The following is a 25,297-nucleotide window of genomic DNA, read 5'->3' as shown; positions in this document are numbered from 1 at the left end:
TTTGTGCAAGTGTTGATTGTATATGGGTTCCTTTTTCTAGGTCAATCCACTAGTGACAAATCTATGCCATTGACATGAGGAACAAGGACACAATGTATGGTCATGCAAGTATAAGTTAAAACTTATGCATGTACAAATGTAGACGTTCTAAAATAGTGAGAATAGTAGTACTTAATGTGATTCATTTACACCTTTCATTTCAATCACAATTTTTTGGAAGTGCATTTCGATTACATAAAATCTTACTTTAAGTACAAACATAAGAAAGTGTTGTTTCTATAGTTCAATGTGAAAATTAAAAACATACATGTATTGCTACATGTACTTTCAAAAAGAAAATGTTAAATGACATCAAATCATGCAAAGGAGGCAAGCTAGAAGTTTTAACATTGTGCATGGTCAAATATTTCAACACTACAAAACAAAACTTCTCTTTTCCAATTATGAAAGAAAGATCAATCCACAAGGACAGTAAGTGCACTATTAATTTTTAATTAAATAGGCCAAGGAGCAAGATTTAAATGAGTAATTGATACAAAAATTCTGCAAAGTTGATATTATTATATACAACAACATGAAATAAAATGCCAAAATAAAAAAAAATTGTTGAGATTTCCTTTTCAAAAGAAAAGATACAGAAGTAGATACTCATGCAGTGGTGGATCCAGAAATTTTGAAAAGGGCAGAACTGCTGACTAACCTAATAGCTGCCAACTCCAGCAGCTTCAATTTTTACCACACGATCAACAGGGCTTTCACTACTTTTTAAAGTAGCCATAGCCACAGTCACAGGTAGGCAAATATTTTCCTATTAGCTTAATAAAAATTTTGCTTAAGTAGATGTCTTGAACAAGAAAATTGGCAAAAGTAGAAGGAGAAAACCAACACCTACTGCTTTCAAATAAAAGCCCTGAATTAATAGAAATGTTTGATTCCCCTGGATCCTCCTATGATGCTATTTTTATTTTTACTATACATGAACCTGTTTTTTAGTTGTACCAGTAATCATCCATTTCCATGTCGGATCAGCTAAAAGCTAATATATAGCCATTGAAACAATCATTTCCTGGCAGGCTTAAAAGCCATTACATGCTATGTGCACACATGGTAAATGATATGTGAAGATGCAATATAGACAAATCTCTAAAATACATTTTGTAGTGTTCTATTGTAAGAGAATTCCAAGCTATAGCTTTTTCAGCTGCCTGAAAATTGTACATCATTTGTTAAATCCACAATGAAATGAAACAAACTTCCTTTAAGAATGAACAAGAAACACTAGACAAACTATTTTCTGACCTTACATTCAACTTCTGCCACTTTTTTTCAATATAAATCTTACTGATTCCAAGATAGAGTAAAAATGGAAGATTGTTATTTAAACAGTATACATTCTACATGTTGTATCCATTTCTGGTAAAATATTATCAGTCATAATTTTCATGACATTCAATGCCACTATCTTATTTGTGGTATGTCAAGAAAGTCGACACGTGGGTGATAGTCTTGTGTCACTTAAACAATAACTCAGAATGGCATTTTTTGAATTCTATAATATTGAACCTGAAGACCTCAGTGAATGCAAAATGCTAATCAATGCATTTCTTTTTGACAATAAATTGTGGAACAAATATATCGATCAAGCTTTATTGTATTTTAAAATAAGCAATATGTGTTTACATGTAAAAGATTAAGTAATCTTTGAAAGATGAACATGTTCACTGTAGATATACATGTAGCAGGTATACATAAAGCTATCAGGGTAAAATTATAAGCATATTCTGAAGATGAGCCCTTTATTTACAGTGAAAAAAATCTAAAAAGCTTATCAAGGTCATACAAGGTCAAAGTAGGTCATTTAACTCATATTGATGTGACCATTGATTATGATATAGGTGTATATACCAAGAACGATCAAATCCCCTGATTAAAGGATTAAAGTTTAGGCTTCATGGGACCTCTATGTAACAATATTATGACAGCCAAGTGATAACATTATTAGTGGGGAAATCAAGCAAAAGAGGGATTAGGCAAAAATCTGTTCATTTTTAACGAATTGTATACAAGTTTTAACAGAATGGAGACAAAAATCTGAGGAGTTTAAAAAAGCAATGGAGAGCTGATGATTTATTTTAGAATATTTTCATGGCATTGAATTTCATTGATAAAGTGGTCAGCCAAAAACATCAAAGAAAAATGAAATAGTAATCAGTGATCACATTTCTTTATCTTTTTACCAAGTATGACTTTGATAAAAGGACCTAATCTCTGTATTTGCATTACTTGAAAGTAAAGTATATGCAAAGATCAAAACCAAAAATAATTTCAAACAAAAACATATGAAAAATTGAACATTAGACTGCCTCATACATTGTCAAGGGGTTTTCAAGTAATCTTCAATAGAAGAAAAGTCTATTTTTACCAACCAAGACCAGTGCAGCTCAATACAACAAATCCAAATATAGCCCAAGTCAAACTTGACCCTTAATTGAAGGATCATATCAATATTGAAACTTTGAATTACAACATTGCATGGGGTGTAATAATGATTTTATGTGTGTTACCACTAAGTAGAAATCTTCATTTCAGCAAAATTCACCTGATTTCTTACCAAATATTAGATTCTTCATTTAAGACCCACTCACTCTACTATAATCCCCCCAATCGTAAACATACAGGTACTCATAGTTCACAAAACATCTCAGCAGGTCTAATCAATAGTAAAAATACACATAGCCCTTTCCAAACAAATCTAAATTCTGAATAAAAATACTTCATTCAAGAGGTTGTTTGGCAATTCTGAGCTTTCAAAATGAGGTCATTCTTTGGGACAAAGATGACCTGCAAAATTTGATGGGTCTTAATTGAATTTATTTGCTAGGTGTTGTCAATGAACACTGTACAAACTCATCACATAAATTGGAAATCATATATTTGAAGGGAAGAAAATTAAAATTCAAGATAAAAGCAGTAGACATAGTCTAAATGTTGACATACTTGAAAGTTTCTTTAGAACTCGAACAAAGCTAGTGAAAACAAGAAACAAGTTATTTGTCATTATGGTATACACAGGTGTTCAGTGCATAAAGATTCCTAGAAGGAAGGCTATTACAACAATGATTCTCTGTTCTTTAGTCCTGACCTGTCTACTTCATGTTGTCCTAAATCAACATATGTTTAAAAAATAATAGTATGTAGATTTACTGTATGTACAGTCACTGTAGAGAAAAGAAATTCATTACAACTGTATTTTTTTTCCCTGCTAACAAAATATGAAGTCACATGCATTGTCATGCAGAGCATTAGCTCCATTCAAGTTGGTATTAGAAAGCAACAAAAATTGCTCACAATATGGCCATCTATATGAAGCCACACACCAAAATTGAAACCAATCCTGATGATGATACATATGAGATTTTTGTGAGGTATTTTTTCCCTGTCAATCCACATAGTGAAAAATCCATCCATTAGTAGCCAAGTTGATTGCAACAAATTTGGAAAGATGGAATGATAGACAAGGTGATTCCAATATACCACCAACATATTGATTGAGGGTATAATTGAAAGTTTATGAGACACTGCACATCATTTCAATAAGGGGGTAACTTAATTACTAAAATAAAAAATTATACAGTTAGTAAACAGTTAATGTGGTATTGTAAAAATATTCTTACATGGAGGGGACCAAAACCAATCATCCTTTGTTTCATCACAGTTAATTCATGTCAGTTGACATGAAAAGCTAAAAAAATTACTGCCTGTTCATTTTAGGCCAACAAAAAAAATAGTCTCGTTTCCTGCTAGTCTACCTGCAAGAAAACAAACTGGGTAGATACATGCAGGTAATAAATATAGGCAAATTATTCTATTTAAAAAAAAAAAAACAAATGTGTTACTAATTAATGAGGCATTAATTAAGAATTTGATAGTGCTTGAGTCAACATAGCCATAAAATGTTTAGAGTAGGTAAGGTACCAGGAAATAGACATATTATTACATTGGTCTTGATTAGTGAAACCACAGAGGTTATCAGTAATGTTTAATCAATGTTGAGAAACCTTAATCATCAACACCATTAAAACTTAGAATTAAAATGAAGCAACAATTTGCACTCAAAATATAAAATGCTGAATCACAAAACAAACCCTTTCAATGCCTTTATCAGGTATATTTCAAATGTCCTCTGCAATTACATACCAAAGTGCTAATTACACCAAGGTAAATATTTGTTATGGACTGCTGCTTAATAATATTCATTGTAAAAGCCAAGTATCGTCACCTAAAATAAATGGCGAGGAGCAATTCAATACGTGGTAAACATGCACTCAAATGTAAGGTGAACCCACTGGCAAATAAATAATACACAGAAAGATTGGCTTAGACACTCTATTATGCAATATGACAAAATTCAAATCTGCATTTCATACATGTAGTCAATTGCATATTTCCATGGGCCACAATGGTTATGCAACTGCATAAATGTGATGGCAACAGATCTACATGTATCAAATACCAGGATTAAATGCAGCATAAAAGAGTTCTGTGTAATCAATCATTCTTTTTTGTCCTATTGAGTTGCACACTCATTACTGAAATTTTGAATGCTTAAGAAGACAAACCTAAATGAGATGGATGGCATTCACATTAAAAGGCTCTATTGCATTGACAGGTGTAAAAATATAACTCCAACACAGGCTGTTCATAAAGCATAAATTGCCCCTACCTAAGTTGGTTATATTCCATACACTATAACTTGGTCAAAACTTAAAAAAAACAATCCTTAAATGTATCTGCAATCATGATACACTTTTGTACTTTAAAGTTTCATATTAATAAGACCCATAGAAAAAGATCAACACAAACCTAGCCTTGAGATGTGACAGACTGACAAAGAATACAGGTTTGTTTCTACAACTTGCATTTGAAAATATCATCAAAAGCCACTAGTCTCTTGACCTAAAAAATTAAATTTTGATAATTGCTATAAAATTATGCAATGAAAGAAAAGATTAAACTACATAGGGCCTTCACAAAAGTTCTTATCTCATTCTGCCATCAAAATTTAAACCTATTTTCTATTTCAAAGACATTTCCTTGTGATTTACGGTAATTGTTGCTGTGACGCAAGGAATCTTTAAATAAAGGGGTATTCAACCATTGCTACTATTTATACAAATTCTGAACCATGTCCCTGCGAAATATTATACCCTTTTGTGTGAAACTCAAGATGTCTATTATAGCACAAAATATGAAACCTGCAATTGGCGGTAATTTATATGGTATAGGTAAAAAGACTACCACATTAATCTATAGCGCTATTAGAATATTACACTGTATCGATTAACTCACGCTTGACATTTAACCTAACAAAACAACCATACAACTGACTTCTACACACACAACTCTATAAATACTCTACAACCTTAAAGATACAATAAGTACCAATATGACACAGATATTGAAAATGGTAAAGTTCATCATACCAAGTTTTAGCAAATTCATATATGTTTTCAAAAAATTTCTAATAACAAACTGTGCCATTTATATTCTACTGTTACCAATATATACAGGTCTGTGACTTCATGTTCTTCCTCTTTAGAGTATTTTTCCCACAGTAACATTTGGAATAATGTGCAAAAATTATTTCCTTGTTATAGCAGCAGCAGAATTGCCAGTTATGTTAAGTTACTGAGAAATCCTACATCTACACAAAACAAAAAAAGCGGAATTACTAATAACATCATGTGATACGGAATTAGTGAAAGTTTCATCAAATTCCATTCAGCAGGTACAGAGGAATCACAGGTTCGAACTGAGGATGTACTAACAGAGGGAAAAATGTACAATGTACATGTTTTTCCAGCTTTGTGCAGGTTGTAAAAATGTACAGATACATACAGCAACAAGTAACAAACGAACCCCAATAAAATAATTGAAATCTGGATTGACTTTTGCTTTTTCTTTTAGATATTGACCGTCTTTCTTTACTGCACAATATCCATGAGATAGCACTTTAAATTTAATTATAAATACATTCCATCTTTACCAGTAAAATGTAAAGGATGACTAAAACTTCCTTTTAAATTTTTTAAAACCAAGATCTTAAGCACTAAGGAAAAAGACAAAGAAGTTTTCATTATCTAAATTGCCTCATAAAATACATTTAGTGGCTTAACAAATGGAAAACAACTTGATACATGGGACATAAATTTGATTTCAATTGTATGTGCAACAAATATATCTCAAGTGTCCAGGCCATGAAGTCCTTTTTCTGGGTCAAAAAATAAACTGTTCAGGAATTGATCTTCAACTAAGGAGTATTTATGATGTCCATTGTAGTATTTTTCAACCCCACTTATTCATCAATATAGAATTTAAAGAACACTTCATTTTTACACAACTGGTCATTTTATAGTCATGATAGTTATTAACATCACTGGAAAGATGTATAAGGCAGCTGGCACCATCTACACTACAGGTATTGATTTACATATGTACATGTACATGTACACGCACCTGTTTTCAACTTCAATGTCATAAAAGAAATTATCACCTGAGTACCCAAAGGAACACCTCCAATTGATACTGGTAAGGTTATGTTCTAAACAGACTTCTTCTCCCAGTTATATCATTGCACCAGTATACATTAAATTGACTTTACCAGAATGGGTAGTCCTTTTAAAAGAAACTGTTAGGCTGGAAAGCACAAACATCATATTCATCAATTAAAATTCTTACCATTATTTCGAATACATGTTATAAACTGTAGACCAAGACGAAAGTGCATATTACCACCCCCAACTCCAAAAAAAAAAGCAGCATAGCGGTATGTAACCAGTTACTCTAAAAAGACAAATTCAAAGAGACATTATTTTTGCCTTCATGTACAGGTACATGAACATGAAACAGCCATTAAAATTTATTTTAAAATTCACATTTAACATGGGTAAACTCAAAGAAAATAGATCATCTGCAAGATGGATCAGCGCTGTTTTATTGTGTGTGCAAATATCAGAACAAGTAAAGACATTGGTGCACAATGAAAGGTTAAATTGTGAAAGATGCAATGACCTGAAATATATTTTTTATTTTATCCATTCCTATACTAAAACATTGACATGACCTTAATTTATGATATAAACCTCAAGCTCAAGTAAAAACCAAATTTAAATAGTGAAATCAATATTATCAGTGATCTAAATTACTACCTTATCTGCACTGCAGTGTGCTCGCATTCAATGCCTCAAAATAGTAATACTCAAATTTTAATCCAAAGTAAGAGTTCACCTACACACTATGTTTACATGTACATTGTACAAGTATGTTGGAGTCCTGCTTACTACATTTATATTCATTCAGCAGCATATACATGTACACTGTACATATATAATTAATAGGATAATGTGTACAACAACAAAAAACAGAAAAGCAAGTCCAAATCCAGGCTAACAGCTATAATTTTTTTTTTTGTTTTAGCCAAGCATTCATGCAATTTGTGCATGTTTGTTTAAAGTATTGTTAATGCAGTATGATAAAGAAGTGCATTATCAGTAGAAATTTTGAAAGTCTAGCTGTGGAGATAATTAACAATATAGAAACAAATACAAAAGTGTAAGTAATAAACAATAAGTTCAACTTGAAAAAAAATTACACTTACTTCCATATGCATATCCTGCCACAAATATTACACATATTCTATATATACAGATCTGTATGCTGGACATAACATTAATGTACATGTAGAATCAATAGGTGGTAGACAGCAAACCATTCACTTATCCCATTAGAATTTCCAAAACACATGGTACATGTACATGAATAGCAACATCTACTAAGATTAAAGTACAACAGGGAGAATTGAGAGTAACAGAAGGAAAGGTATAATCAGATAGGTTAAATGTCTGTCATACACAATAAATCACAAATGAAAAGCAACTGAGAAACATTGAATACTACATGTTTTTAGCAATTTACTAAAACCTCATACCAGCTAAAACAAAAGTAAAACATAGGATACTAGCAATTTACTAAGATTTCAAACAGGCTGAAACAAATGTAAAACACAGGATACCAGTAACTAACTAAGATCAAAGAAAAACCACAACCGAGGGGATCCCTTACAACCTAATGCAAACAATCATCAATTTCATAAGTACTGTGTACATTTCATAATTCATTTTTGATAAATTCGTACACATTTCTATTTTACTATTGAATCAACTTCAACTTCAAATATTTTACCATTAAATAAATTAAAGATACTGTGTAAATAATGGTATTTCAAACAAACCAAGAGTCTTTTCCTTTGCTGGAAAATTAATTTCCTACCGAACAACTGGTTACAATATTATAAACTTGCTGAAGTTTCAAGGTGTACTCCATTTCATTGAAGTCAAAATGCTGGCATTCAACTTGGGAATGAATTTATGATTTGAAAAAAATGTTAAAGTTTCTGTTCACATGAAAAAGTGTTTTATACATGTATTAATAAAAGGAAATTTGAGAACAATACCATCAATAAAGAAAAAATCTGAAGTCATGATCTGAGGTCAAAAAACAACCTTAAGATAATAAGGAGGACTAAATTTGTTTTACAGGTACAAATAATGTACATGTACATTGTATATGTACACACCTTGAAACGTTCACGTTTCCCATTTTAGCGTTCGTGCATCGTTTATCGTGCATTTACACATCGTTTTGCATTCATTTAAACGATGCTAGAAGTGTACATTTAAACACACAATACAAGCGTTTGTTTAAACGCACGCGCGGAGCGTTCATTTAAATGCATGATAAGAGCCTTTGTTTAAATGCACGATACCAGCGTTCATGAAAACGCACGATAGAAGCCTTCATTTATTTTTGTGCTTTGATTATTTCCTTGATTCAACTGTTATTTTTATATTATTTGCTATTATTAATTTATATATTTTCATAAATTCAGTTTTCTATTTTCTTTTTCATCATTATGTGTTAATATTATTATTTTTCATCTTTAGTCCATTGTGCGTTTAAGCCCATGCTGTGGGTGTTCATCTATCTTGCGTTTAAACGCATGCTAGGAGCATTCGCTTATCGTGCATTTAAACACTCACTGGGATTGTTCGTCTATCGTGCGTTTAAACACACGAAAGGAGCATTTGGTGAGCGTTTAGCATGTGTTAAGGTATCGTGCGTGCGGGAAACCTAAACATCTCAAGTGTAATGTATCCCGTATTAGAGTCTAGTATCGAAAACTATGGCATTTATAGCTATAATGGGCAACTCCATATTTTGGAAAGTTTTTTTTTTTACATTTTTTCAACTGAGATTAGTCGAGATGTGAAATTGCATCAAGACAAAAATCATCTTCCCAGGGAACAATACCTACTTTACAACACATGAATATGTTGCATTTTTTTACATCATAGCAAGTTATATGCACATGCACACATATACCAATATACTGGCCCTCCCCTTTTTATTGGAAAATTTGTCACTTTCAGGTGTAAATTGACAAAAAATTAGGAAAGTGTAAGTAATAAACAATAAGAAGTGTGATATTCATGTTAAAATATTGTCAATATTTTAACATCTTTTATACTACACGGGATCAAACACATTCAGCAGGGTAACAAATCTTTTCAAATTAGCAGTGGTCCAAGGTCCAGGACCCTCAATTTTTGATGCAGGACCTTAGAATCATTTACTTAAGTCCTAGACCTATGTGTACCATATTTTTGTTTACTCTTACTAATCATAGGACCTTTCACTTTCTCAAATAGAGCCTTATCTTCTGGAAGCAAAATTGTTAAGGACTTTTCTCTCTTGAAGGTGTATATTTGAACCTCTAGTAACAAAACAATGGCTTTGAACACTACATGTACATTTTGTACTATCTACATGTACATGTACCATTAGGTTTAGGTGGTGACAAATATCTTAACAATTACTGGTAGTCAAGTGCTAGCTGCTCAAAGGCAAGAATAAACCTGATGTGTATCATCTAATAAAAACAATTTTTAAATTTTTGTACTGAAAAACATCATGCAGAACAAATTAGTCTCAACAACAAACATGCATCCACCCTTTATTTAATTCCTTTAATGATTAACTTTTGCCATTAAAAATCATCGTACCATTCAGATCCAAGTTCCGGCAGTTCTTAACGATACCAGTTTCAAACCTTATTTTATGAGGTCAAGAAATAAAGGGGAAATGGAATTCCCTTTAAAGAAGTAGAAAATCAGCTTTGCAGTAATATGGCAAATTATTGAAATATTTAGAGGCTGTCCATGTAAAAATCAGGCAAATCCCATAATATAGGTGGCACAACATCATTTTTTTTCCCAATGTAATTTTTATATCACACATAATGTATGTATGACAAAGATTTTTTTATTGACAATGAAAGGCTCAAAAAATGATTTTCAAGTTCCCTAAAAAAGCAACAAAATTTTGCACAAAATAAAGAATTAAATCCCCATTTTCAATGAATTTCAATGCTGACTATGTAATTTATTTCTTTTTAATCATTGCAGTTATTCAATTACCAACATTCAACTTTGGATGCATTTCATGATTTGTGATATGAAAAAAAAATGTCAGGCACCACCCACTGCCTATGCAAGCAATTTACTACATGTACATGGGATGCATAAAATTCACTTTCACTTATCTCAAAAGAAATCCAAGTTTTATAAATAGGAGTAGAGAATATAGTTTTTGACAAAATTGGAGTACAAACAGTTATAGTTGCCCTAGTTTTTTTAGTTAATTCATGTATTTTGGATTTCCAATAAAATACCTGTACAGCAGTTTCATTTTGAGGTAGTGTGAAAATAAAATGAACATACACATGCACATCTATATCTACAAATGAAACTAAAAAAAACATCTTCAGGATTTAAAGTGTGTGTGTAAATTCTAATTTAGAACTCATTATCGTAAAATGATTTATAAGACATTAACTTTTTAAAAAATAGAAATATGAGTTTTACCCAAATAAAACATTCATGATTTACAACTATTTTACATCAACGCTATTACAACGCATACTTAGGCATCAAATGACGTGATTCCAGTGATCTGAAACTACAAATATCGTAGTTTGATTTATTGGTAAAAGTACATTATGAATCTTCATCTTCATCATAAATCTTATGAAATCTTATATTACTGTGTTAAATATTGGGTCCAATTGTATTGTGCATGAAAAAATGTCCATTTAAAAATAGTGCAATTTTTTATATGTTGCATCATAAATCAGGGTTTTCAATTCTGGGGGTACTGTGTTAGTTGAAAATAACTCGAGACATGTTTGCTGCCCAGCAAATATAACTTTGAAATTAAATTAATTACTAACACTGAATAATGCATACCAATTGCATTTGTACTGAAACCAAATCAGTGTTTTCCATTTCATAGTTAAAAAAAATTCAGCAAAATCTGGCAGCCAATGAATTTCAAACTCAATAAGAGTTTAAATAATACTGTACATGTAAATGTATGATCAATTTTGACACACAGGGTTCGACATTAACGGTTGCCCGATTGCCCGGGGCAAGTAAATCGCCGATCTGGGCAAGTAAAAACGACATCAAAGTTGCCCGACTGGGCAAGTGAAAAAAATATGTGCCCAAATTACATTATTTCTGATCATCGCAGCTCTATAACATCGAAAATTACTTCTGTATATATCGCCGTTCTTCCCGACCTTGCTGACCTAGATTATCATTGGATAGTTTTCTGATTTTCCCTTTGCCAAAAACAGATCATATGATATTAATGTCGACCAATCGGATGCGTCCAATTGTACATCTATTTTCGTTGTCCAATTGAACATCGCGATTTATTTATGGAATTTCTTACTTTGGAAAACTGTAAGAAATCTGTATCGAAAACTTCGAAAATATGAGAGAAAAAGAGAAATAAAATTCTATTGAAGATAGTTATTGTTGTCCATTTGTTAAACTAAAGATGTGAAATAAAAACTCCTCACATGAATACTTGTAATTTCTTTGCTTCTTGTTTTACCCCTTATTCCCGCAAAAAATATGACGGCTTTTCGATTTATTTGGCTTGCAATTAATCAGTTCTCCCCAAGTGTCGAGGGAGTAAGCCTGGCCAAGCAGGGGACACTTGACTGTTTTGGGGTAACTGGGGTCCCCGAAATTCCACAGAAAAATATAAAAGCTGACTATGAATTAAAACGAAAATGTGGGTTTAATGATGGATGGCTGAAAGACTTTGATGGCATTGTTGATTCTGAAAATGGCATGATCTGCACTGTCATCTGCATTATAGTTGAACAGTTTCTTGCCATCCACGTCTTATTAAACAAGGGTTTCTGGTTTAAACACTATATAGTGACACAAAGTTCCGGGCAAGTATTTCAATATTTCGGGCAAGTGAATCACATATGTCACTTGCCCGACTGGACAAGTGAATATAAAAGTTAACGTCGAACCCTGACAAATTTGTAAAATTTGTCAAATCTTAAATTACTTCTGGACCTTATTGTGTTAAATGTGCTTAAATGCCACAAATAAATACTATATTTGCATAGTACCAGGGCACTGTTTATATGAACATAGTCTAAACACAGTGACCAGCTACCATTTAAATAAGTTGGATAAATAAATATAAACAGTTGTCTATGGTGGATACTAAATGACAAACATCTCACCTTCCAAACATAACATTGGAGATATTCAACATTCAAATCACATTAGCGTGTATATATAGTAGATTTAGAGCTGCTTATAAAAGTGGTGGCACTTCACAAATATTGAAATACATACTGTTTGTACAAATGGCTACTTAGCACTGAGGTCAATATAGACCACAGAACTAGCTGCAAAATTGGAAATCAGGCTAGAAACTTTTCATTTAATACAACATGTACATGTACCTGTATGTACTAATATTTACATGTACATGTACAATATCCAGCCTTTATATAGTAAAGAACTAAAAAAAATGTCATTAACATAACATTTACATAGATGTTACCAGCCAAATAGATAAAAAGAAGATTAATAAATGTATCAAATAGCTTAAGTACATATGTACATGCACTACAACAAAATCAAAACTACATGTACAGTACAGTTTCACTTTTCCTTTGAAACAGAGTAAACTTTAATTTTTGAAAGGATTTGTCAAGTATTCAGACTATTTGGGCAAGTGAATTTTCCTTTCATGCCTATAGAGCATTCCTGTTCAAATTCAAAGTCTTCAAGAATCTTTAAACACTGATGTAAAATTGTATTTTTTCTGTTGAATTTACCAATAACATCAGTATATTACATATCTATGGCATTAAAACAAAAGCAATGAAATTTACATGTACATGTATCCTCTGTATTCCAATAAATTTAGTATTTACTTTAGAAAAAAAACATAATTATACAATAGGTGGATCAAATACAATTTTATAAACCACTGCAAATACTTAAACCCTTAAAGAATAATTAACATCTACATAGCTTGGGGACATTCATTGTGTAAGTTACATCCCATCACACCAAATAACTCTTAAAACTTTACTGTGAAATTTGTGTCTATCCCTAGATGTCATAGCCTTTGGTCTGTTTATACAACTTTAAACATGTTGTAAATGACCTTTAATTCAAATATTACCAATCATTAAATTGAACAATAACCCTGGACAAGGATACTTAGAAGTTAATGGCCAATTTGTTGATAAATTTGGGATTTTGATTTATGAGGTTAAAAATATTTCAATATCATTACTTGAAGCTGTGCATTTAGTTGTAGGGGGTTGTCATTTGTGTGTGAACTAAGATCTAAATGGGTACACCAAGGAGCCCATATTAAACTCCCTGCCTACATCAACCATTTAAATCTATTTTACATTTAGTTTTTAACATGATCTACATAATTCATGTACATGTTTGTTCATGCATGATTTGCAGTCTCTCTGAAAAAAAAACAGGGTTTGCTAACACAGCAGTGATGTCTGGAACTATTTACTATTTTTGGATTTATGTTTTATGCCAATGGCCTTGACAGTTTCATAGTAAACATGAGAAGCAAAAGTTAAAATTTTTCGCAGGTCAAAAACAAAATTATGAAACTGCAGGTGGTGTGCAGGGGACACGATCATTTCCCCTGATCCTATTGACAGGACCCAGTAAATTTCAGATCAGCCAACTGACTGAAAACAAATGGACATTTCCAGCAAACCTAGAGTTGGAAATTTTGAGTGAAGATGAAACTGTTCATTGTCCATGGGCCTGGGCCGGTTGGATACGATCCCTTTAAGAACAGAAAATGGAGCTGCAACATCATATTGAATTACAATTTGAATCACCACAATGCTGATAAAAAAATTTTAAAAAAAGCATATACATGTACTAGTATTTCTTTTTATTCATTTGGAGTTAATGTATCTCTGTTACCTCTCACTTAAAATGAAGCTACATGTACATATGTACTAAGTGTATACAAACCTGAAGTTAACTTATTGGTTGAATCTTTCTTGTTCTGCAAAAATGACCCCATATAATACTGCCATACTGACCCTCTTTATTCTGAAAATGACCCCGTTTTGCTGTCAAGACTTTTGTTTCTTCATTATAACAACAGAACTAACTTATTCAAATTAAATATTTGAAATTACAAACTTTAATATTTGAAAGTTTGACCAAATGGTACAAAATATCAATACTGACATTTTAAGATAGGTTTTCTTAATATAAACAACAAGTCGGGTGACCTTTGGCTTGACAGCTCCCATCTTAATTTGGCTTGAATCAGTGTGTTATCAATTTGTTTACTTAACTTGGTCAACAATGTTTGGAATTCATTTTAATAATATCTGAACAAAAGAAGTCATAACCAACAAATTACAATACATACATGTACATGTACATCATTTGAGCTCTACTAGCATACTTTAGTTCAATGTATAGTTACATTATACTTGTTTCTTATTTTAAATCCTTAAAATTTGTTGTCTGTATACACAGAAGATGTAATTATTTATTTTATTGAGATAATATACAGTGTATTAGTGTAACATGGAATTTTTCTATTTTTATTAATTATTTAATTTACATGTACGTGTAATTAATATAAAAAACAGTTATATTAAAATATACATTTGTATTCTCCTTTTTAACTTATTTAAGTTGCTTATATAACTTAAATAGTATAAACATTAAAATGATGATATTATACGAATAATACATGCTTTATACATTGCATTTCAGTGACAATATTCATATCTACTTGTACGTGTATTAGAACTAAAATTAATAAAATCCCTACCTTACAACACATGAATATGTTGCATTTTTTACATCATAGCAAGTTATATGCACATGCACACATATACCAATATACTGGCCCTCCCCTTTTTATTGGAAAATTTGTCACTTTCAGGTGTAAATTGACAAAAAAATTAGGAACCCCAGCTGGCACCACTCTTTTCAAAGTGTCTGGATTCATCCCTTTAGCTTAGCCCTATAAAAGAAGACTTCATAATTGTATGGTTTATATTTGGATGTCTATACATGTACATGACTGTGCAACCAGAAGTCCTCCAAATTAGACAATTCAAATATGAATATCCACATATACTATGTTGTAGAAATACATGTTGTATATAAATTTATAAATATACATGTATCCTGTGAAAGATGATGCAAACTCCTAAAGTATTTGTCTGTATTGGCTAGACTATACTGGCAGCTTTGTTAATTACTTTTTATAAAACCAACATCTAAATTATTATAAATACATGTACACTGTATCATAGATCTGTAACATTGAATTTTTTTATTTATTTTGTAAGACATTGCTACACTTTACTATATAATTTGTGCAACAAGTTAATTACTACCCAGCTGTTTGAAACATCTATGACAATCCTTGCATCCAAGCTTCCGGAGAAATTTACCCGCATTTAAATCTGCTGTCATACACTCAAAATGATTTGAATTTATAAGATATGTTTTGACAGATAAAAATTCTGAAACAAAACAGATCAAACACAAAATACTTACCCATTTACTAAAAGAATTATGTATCTTCTTTTTTGTTTTTCATCTTCATAAAACGAAAATTTTAATCCATAAAAAAAACACAAAACTGTCTTCTAATTTCAAATAAATCCGATAAAATGGAATTTTGAACACAGGTGAAGTACGAACTCAGTCCGTCGCTCCTGTAATTTTTAAATGATCACATGTTTCACAGTGAAAACCAATATCCGGTTGGAGTCACAGGTAAATAATGAGGCTCTAAAGGGTAAAGTGATTCTTTATTGGATAACAATGAAAGCTTTTGGTTGTCACGTTGTGTATTTGGCCACACCACCAATAATTTCCCGTTCACCACCTGTCATCCTTACACCGGTATATTTTTGGAGTTTCCCACAGAGAAAAAAATGGAACGCTATTAATTAGTTGTAAAGACTTATTCATCATGCACATTAAAAGTGCAATTAAATTATCTTAAATGCCATTTTATCCTGTCCTTAAAATTGTAGTATTCCAATAAATTCCTACTAACTGTCTAAATAATCATAGACGGTCAGCCTGGGAGCTTATAACTATAGCAGGTAATGTAATATAAAGTTTGCCTCTAGTATATAGTCACAAAGATACCTCGTTGATATCATTTGGTAATATGTCTTTCGTACTCACTTATATATTGCTGCTAAAATACTTCCGAAATGTTTACTCCTCACAAGAAGAGCAATACTAGTACTTTGACTTCTGTGTCAATTTTTTGAACTGACACACGGCGATTGCCGAATGAACCTATTCTAAATAGGAATGGCACATAGTGCTTTTTATCGTACATATCTGCATCTTTTGACAAATATTACACAGGAACAGACGTTTAATAACTTATTCACTGTTTGTTTTATTAACAACCTCCCATGCTTCTTCGGTGATTTTACTTTGTTACAAGTTTGATGCTTACATCGAAATTCAAGAATATTTGTTCCAACTTTGTCCACAAGAAAAGGTACAGTCAGCGACATTATACCAATGTATTACAGGGACTGGATACTTCTAACTAAGTCGATATACTGCGTAAAAATAATTGTGCCTCCCCGGTCTTTATACTGGTTTAACTTAAGGCCTACAAGAATTACATTTGACATATGCATACTGGGGAGGGGAGAGAAATTATTCAGAATTTAAGTAATAAAAGCTATAAAATTGACAAATTGATACAAACAAAGTTATGATGACAATACTGAGGAAGGATGTGTTCTTAAAACACTAAATTATGATAAAAATGTCAAAATTTACCTGTAAAAATCAATAATTACAGTAATCGCCACAATGGAAAATAATGAAATTGGCCAACTTCTAACTATAATTTAGTATTTCAAACTCATTCTAATATAAATCTCTTCTTGATGATGTTTATTCACAATGTATGGCGTTAGATACACCAGTTACAGTTAGCTGCGAATTTTTTGCAAGGAGTAGAATGTGATTTGCTAGAGGCAACAAAAGAGAGCAAAACCGTCATTGAGCTATTACGTGGAGAACGTAATGATGACATAGGTTGGGGCGCATTGTACCAGATGGCTCTGGATATGTCTGAACCGCTGGAAAGATGAAAAAATTATGATATTGTTCGAGACCTATCAAGTGGACTTACTTGTGACTTGGATGAATTTAAGAGAGGTCGCCCGTTGGCGTACATGCACGCTGGTCAATAACGCCTCGGAACCAGATACCCAATACTAGGCACAGTTGATCCTGTCCAGTGTCCTTCCATTGAGACAATCTTTTGAATAATGCTTACAATGCCGGTAACAAGAGCTACAGCTGAACTGCCGTAATTTTGCCTACACTTCAATTTGACCTCAGCTACCCGCCTGCATGTTTTTGAAAATTGCATCCTTGACCTTGTCTTACCCACGGTGAGCCCAAAATCCGGCAATAATGACAAAAAATCTCCAAAAGTGACCATTTTTAGGCAACAGACCCATTTACCCGTGCATGACCACTCAACCCTCCATGCAGCCACCTCCTCACCCCATCGACCCCATCCCGTGAACACTACCTTTAATATATATATATATAACAATCAACATCAGCACCATGATGCAATTAATTTGCATATAATTGCATAAGATTGCAAACTAACAAAACTTAAACATATTTTCCAAGCAGTTTAACATGGGAAGAGTGAATAGTTAGTACGTTGCAATGATTTGGTTCTAGTGTTCCCAAACTCGTCAATTAATTTTGATGAATAGCAAAATTTTAAGTTTATCATTTTCCAATTATCAAACATGTCACAATTATTCCGAAGTTCAAAGTTTCAAAGCATAGTTTCTTGCAGTTCTGAATACCGTGGGCACTTTAATATAAAATGTGTTTCGTCTTCAAGCTCCAAGGCTACACACTTTACATTATTTATATATAATTGTCTTCTCAACACCATATCTCATCTTATTATATAGTAATAAATATTTTCCAATTAAAATCAATAGAAAACAAAGCGTGCAATATATCCCAGTATAGGGTTTGTAAGTCTCGTTCTAGTTTCAGTTTCCCTTCCGGAATTTCCGGTGTAGAGGCTAAAAACCACTAATTCCACTTCCCATAGGCTTCTATGCTAATTTCACAATATTCAATGGCTTCTCTGGACTTTACCTTAACTTTAACCTGCAGATGACTATATATCAGCATGATTCTACGTATGTCAGCTCACAATCCTCAGAATGGCATGTGGGGTTAGCAGACTTGCAGTGCAGTACTGGTCACCGGAAGTGAAGGGTCTATAAATAGCATGGGAAATCCCAGTGTTTTCACAAGATAGGGGTACATTTAAAAATCATTATGGAGATTAGGCTTCACATCACAAGAAGCAAAATGCACCTATAAAATGTACAGAAATGTTTTTCCTTTCAGAAACTGTTTAAATTTTTTAAATGAAATGAGAACTTTTTTCACAGCACTATGAGGAACAGGGGTAATTTCTGCGTAGGACTATTTTTGCGTACGTTCCAAATGCTCATTGGTTGAATTGGTGGTCTGTAACCTAAAGAGTCACTTTTTGTCTTAGAAAAAATAAACAACTATACAGGTATCTTCCTACACACATACTGAATGCATTTGCAAAGTTTCAGTGAAATGTGACAAGCACTTTTTTAAATATTTGATTTTTAAATATAGGGTAACCAAGTTGTGCCAGCAAAAAAGTGAAAATATTCTACCATACTGAAATGCATTAAATATTTGCAAAGAACTTTTTCTGACTTTTCAAATAAAAAATATCAATCACAACTTGTTTTTTAACAATATTAATGAAGAAATAGTTTTAAAAGTAATCATTTTCTGAGAAATTGGTCTATTTTTTAAAATTTATTTCTGACATGCCTCCCCCTTTTTCTTGATCACATGTCAAAAATCCTAAATCTTTAAATTTTCACAAAAGGTGATATATTTGGCTTTAAGTTTGTAAATACAGTGTTTTCACATTAAAACATGACCAGTAAAGGGCACCTAAAGCAAAAAAAGTGCTCAATAATGGATTTTCCATGTTGCCATAGGGGAATGCTTATATGGCCTTAACCGCAGTAATGAAAGTGAGTTTTTCCTCATTTCTAACCTAATTTTTGCTCAAATCTACACAAAACTTGATTTCAAGTGCTTATTACTACCATATTTAGGTAAATATAGCCCTCAAAGTTTAATATTTGATATTTTTACTAAATTTTCTACACTTTTTACAAGATAGGACATAAAAATCAGCCAAAAAGACCAATTTTCCATAACTTGGACCTATAACTTAAAAAAATGCATATTTTGAAGGATTTTTGTAGTGTATTCCTCTCATGGCAAAGTTAACAAGATCTTCAAGTAGTTTAAAGCTATTTCAAGAAACTTTTCATTTTGCCATGGCTTCAGCTTAAGGCTAAAAACCACTAATTCCACTTCCCATAGGCTTCTATGCTAATTTCACAATATTCAATGGCTTCTCTGGACTTTACCTTAACTTTAACCTGCAGATGACTATATATCAGCATGATTCTACATATGTCAGCTCACAATCCTCAGAATGGCATGTGGGGTTAGCAGACTTGCAGTGCAGTACTGGTCACCGGAAGTGAAGGGTCTATAAATAGCATGGGAAATCCCAGTGTTTTCACAAGATAGGGGTACATTTAAAAATCATTATGGAGATTAGGCTTCACATCACAAGAAGCAAAATGCACCTATAAAATGTACAGAAATGTTTTTCCTTTCAGAAACTGTTTAAATTTTTTAAATGAAATGAGAACTTTTTTCACAGCACTATGAGGAACAGGGGTAATTTCTGCGTAGGACTATTTTTGCGTACGTTCCAAATGCTCATTGGTTGAATTGGTGGTCTGTAACCTAGAACGTATTGAAATCCGAAGACCGATATGCATTTTAGTGAGTACTTCCGGGAAATTCAAACGCTGCTTTACAGTGCAAAAACATTTTTATCTCTTAGAACTTGATAATTGTAATTTTTAATCAGTATTTTCACCCAAAAATGATACTTCGCTTTTAATATTGAACTCAATGCTATGTTAACGACGAATTTCCATACATTTGAATGGTAGAATATGACCCATTCTTATGAAACCAGCCTCGTGCAGGTCCGGGCGTTAAAAGAATAGGCCTGCAGCAGCGCTAATCTTGTCGTAAAAGGCGACTAAATAGTGCTCAGAACCCTAGCCGGGGCTACGGCGCTCTGCCCACAGAGCAACTGGGATGTGTGCCCCAGGTGGTGGAATGGGGTACCCCTGGCGTGTTACATGCTGGGGTTGTCAGGCTATAATACGGAAAACCTGACCGCAAACCATAGTGGTGCACCGTGTTGGGAAAGTTGCCACGTTCCTCGCACGTTCAAGAACCCTACTGTGGTATTCTCCCGGAGTAGGAACCACAGGAAGCTAAATTGCCCGACCCTACCCACCTCTCCCTATTTCCAGTGGCAATCAAACTTTGTCGACCCCATTGTCCTTGTGTCCCATCCCTCTTTCATTTCGTCATCATTTCATGTTCATTTATCATCAATTTCATGTTCATCGTCTGAATATAGCTGAAATATTGCTGCTCGGACGTTAAACCCCAACAAACAAACAAAACCACGGAGTCACGTGACGAGACTTACATACCCTATTTGCACACAAAGTTTCATTCGTATCAGGAAAAATTCGGAGACGTTCCGAATACGTTTTTAAATTTATTGCACTGTTGTCTTCTGCTAAAAAAAATGACTGAATGGGATATTGACAGGTTGTTATAAAAATGGCAATGACCTCTTTATATGGGTCAACATATTTCCGTGTTTGGTGACAGTTATTGTGATACCATTTTTCTTTTAAATAATACAAACAAAAAATGCATTCCTTCCAATTTTACTACAATTTATCAAACATTCATAAATTCATATTGCACTATAAAAAAATATTTATTATGTATGGCAAGCCAAAGTGGACAAAAATCAAAATTTTGTAATATTAGAAAATGAATTTCTAATATTACAAAATCATTTTTTTTAATATTACAAAAGATTTTTTAATATTAGAAATTCAATTTGTAATATAAAAAATTCATTTTCTAATATTACAAATTCCTGATTTAGTAATATTATAAAATATCACACATTTTGTAATATTACAAATTGAATTTGTAATATTAGAAAATGAATTGTAATATTAGAAAATGAATTTGTAATATTAGAAAATCTTTCACATTTTTTAATATTACAAAATGATTTTCTAATATTAAAAAATCGTAACTGAATATGACAAATCTATTTTCTAATATTAGAAAATCAATTCTTATATTTCAAAAAATCGTTTTTTCAAAGTCAATTGAATTTGTGATATTTAAAAACTCATTTTTTAATATTAGAAAACACTTATTTTCTAATATTGCAAATTCATTTTCTAATATTACAAATTCATTTTCTAATATTAGAAAACACTTATTTTCTAATATTGCAAATTCATTTTCTAATATTACAAATTCATTTTCTAATATTAAAAATTCATTTTTCTAATATTACAAATTCCTGATTTGGTAATATTATAAAATATCATACATTTTGTAATATTATAAAATATCATACATTTTGTAATATTACAAATTGAGTTTATAATATTAGAAAATGAATTTGTAATATTAGAAAATGAATTCGTACATTAGAAAATCTGTCACATTTTTTAATATTACAAAATGATTTTCTAATATTAAAAAATCGTCATTGAATAGGACAAATCCATTTTTTAGTATTCAAAAACAGTTTTTTAGTATTAGAAATTCAATCGAATTTTAATATTAAAAAGTGTTTTGTGATATAAGAAATCTAATTTGTAATATTAAAAAATGAATTTGTAATATTAAAAAATCATTTTTTAATATTAGAAAATGCTCATTTTTGTCCACTTTGGCTTGTCATAATTATGCATCATATTTGAACTAATGCAATAAAACACATACAACATTGTCAAATGCATTACATCCAACAAATTAGTATAATGTTAACTGAAATATTTATTACTATATAATAAAAGGGTTATTGCATGAATACTGGTGAATAGTGTCCCCAGCAGAATATTCACCAGTATTCAAGCAATAACCCTATAATACTGATCTTTGGTCTGTTTTTTTTTCATGGAATGTTCTGCTTTAGTTAGTGTTGTACACCAATTTTTAGTTTATATATTTTAAGTACTTCTATATTAAAAAGTATTGTCCCTATTTTCCTTTTTTTCCATCTTCTTACCATAAAGTTACTTCATATCATAAAGATCTTCCTTTATATTAATTTTAAATTCTGTTGATGAGAGTTATTCCTTGTATTTCGAAATTTGCAATATAATATGCATGATTGGTACTTTTGTATTGAACTTACAGTATTATCTTTCATATAAATACTAAGCAACGCTTGTTTTAGGAAAGATAAGGCTTCATCTCCTACCAGTGCAAAAACAATATAAATTAGTATATCTTAATTCCCTATTAATGTTTATAATGGTGTCATCCCAGTTGTCCCACATTTTATAATTACAGGTGAAAATGTGTGGGACAAGTGGGAATTGTGTACAAGTTAATTAGTTGTTTTCACACCCTTATTACAATAGGTAATTATGTATAGTCTTTTTCTGAATATTATCTAATTGTATTATGTAGTATCTATAGATAAATTGTTCGTGAAGTATATTTATTGCTATAAAATATGTAACTTATTATAAAATAAAATACATGTAGATCTTTTCCAATCCTTTGTACTGATGCCTGGTAACAGAGGGAGATATTCCATGTGGATAGTTTGAATGCATTTTGAACTGTGCTTTTTGATGATGCTTTTTCCATATTAATATTTTTCTCCTTGGGTGATAATTGAAACAACAATAATTTTTTCTAATATTTATTAATTGCTTTATGATATATTTCAATATTTATGAAAATAACAAGATTCACAAAAATTAACAGAGAATGATAATAATGCACTATTACAGTATGAAACATATAGTAAAATGTTCATACACTTCTACCCAAGGTGAATAAGCTGAGATGCTGCATCAGCATAATTGATAACTGTGATTTCCCCGTTGCGTAGTCTTTGTTTGAGTAGTTGCAGTCTGTTGTCAATATTTCTGTATTTGCGGCGCTTTCTTGTTGGTAGTCCCCCTGCTCTAATTTGGATGATATTTACTTCATTGGCTGACTGGATCTGTTTGAGATGAGTAATGAATGTGTAGATGTTCGGATGTGCCTGCTGTATTTGTTTCTTAATCTTGGAATGCCATCCCTCTAAGTGGTTGGTTGTTCTGGATTCATCATGGTCAAAGTGGTTCCAGATTTGCTGATCAGACTCTACCCACTGCGTTGTTACATAATTTGTAAATGGTATTGTGTTGATGTTAATATCGGCATTTTCCAAGTCAGTCAAAGCATTAAACCACACATCTTCTACACTCTGTAGAGGAACTAAGGGTAGCACTGCTGCTCTGCGTACCAGTGTCTTGATGACTTCATTTTCTTTGTACTGTGTTTGTAGTCCTGATTGCTGTGTCTTCCTCAAATATACTGCGTGAAATGAAAAAAACACCTTCGAATTGCAATGTTAGGAAAGACAGTCTTTGCCGTATTGATTGTTGCAGTCTCGAAGTCCAGAACAAAAGTTGAAGGCTGAAGTTGAAGTTGCTGGTTTGTGCAGTTGGTATGTACAATACTAAAAAACCTGTAAACGTCTTCACTCTTGCCAGGGAGTAGACCATATACAAGAGGGTACATCTGACCATTTACTTTGCCATGAATTGTGTAGAGTTGAGTAAATACAGAAGGGCAGGTGAAGAATGTACCATCTCCAAAGATGGTGTCGTTATTGGCTAGTAGTTGAAGATTCTGTTGCGTTGCGAAGACCAATATGCGTTGTCCATTGTTGTCATCTGCAAGAAGGAACTGTTCACCAGCTGATGTTTGGGTCCATTGACCTTGTAAATCAATGTCGTTGGTTGATGTTGGCAACTTTGGTAGTAGACGGGAACGTTGTCTATAAAGTATGCTTCTAGAAGACTGGAATGTTGGTAGTTTTTCAACCATATTTTGTACTTCTTCATTCCATTCAGGTGTTCTCAATTTTGCTACCTCTTCATCATAGAGTTTTGGTACAGCTGTTGCTTCTTCTCTACATCTTTTTTTGATTGTGTTTAACACCTTTGCTGCCTCTTATATGGCTCTGCTCTGTGGTTGTGTTGAATGTTGTAACCTACTGGTATGTTGTTTAAGGTTCTTATAGTAGCTGGGCATGTTCTGACAGCACACCGCCAGTAAACTCTTTCTTCACGACGATTCTTTACCTGGAAACGGTAATTGTTGTGAACAAGAGTTTGTCCACCTCAACTGTTCTCTATGAATTCTATGTTTAGCTGTGCATTAGCCATTTTGACTTTGATTCAAGTTGACATTTTTACTTTCTATATATACCTCTTTTGAGATGTGTTCACATTGATTTCAACAAGCTGAAGTGGCATGTTGCTCATAAGCAAGCCCACTTAGAAAGAAATTGATTAGCCAATTAATGTGGTCAGTTATTAAAAGTTATTATATGACTGCTGGTTTAATTAGTTAAAATAATTAACTTCACTTATTATTTTTATTATTATTATTTTTTTTTAATTCCAATCAAAAATATGTATCTACATGTATATGACTAGATGGTGATAGTGGAGTACTAGAAAAAGACTATAACTTTGTCAAAACACTAATTAATTATTTCTTGTTATAAGAATGTTGGACAACTGGGAATATAGTTTTTTTTTTCA

General features: G+C 32.0%; 1 protein-coding gene across 2 annotated transcripts in view; it reads right to left on the bottom strand.

Annotated features, from left to right (window-relative positions):
- LOC148613487 (uncharacterized) overlaps positions 1 to 20,953 on the bottom strand; it is a 67,999-nt gene extending 47,046 nt beyond the window's left edge. The window contains exon 1 of one of the 2 annotated variants that reach the window (XM_088586785.1): positions 20,935 to 20,953. Coding sequence is in view for 1 of the 2 variants with exons in the window: in XM_088586783.1 (XP_088442909.1) it covers positions 16,017 to 16,020 (4 nt within the window). In the remaining variant the exon portion in view is untranslated. Of the gene's footprint in view, positions 1 to 16,016; positions 16,200 to 20,934 lie in introns of those variants that run through there. The other variant, XM_088586783.1, reaches the window with a different exon arrangement.
- Positions 20,954 to 25,297: the final 4,344 nt, after the last annotated feature.

Source organism: Perna viridis, chromosome 6 (assembly GCF_037379345.1).
Source record: "Perna viridis isolate PV_CMFRI_1.1 ecotype Kerala chromosome 6, ASM3737934v1, whole genome shotgun sequence".
NCBI lineage: Eukaryota > Metazoa > Mollusca > Bivalvia > Mytilida > Mytilidae > Perna > Perna viridis.
This window is presented reverse-complemented; position numbering and strand designations above follow the sequence as displayed.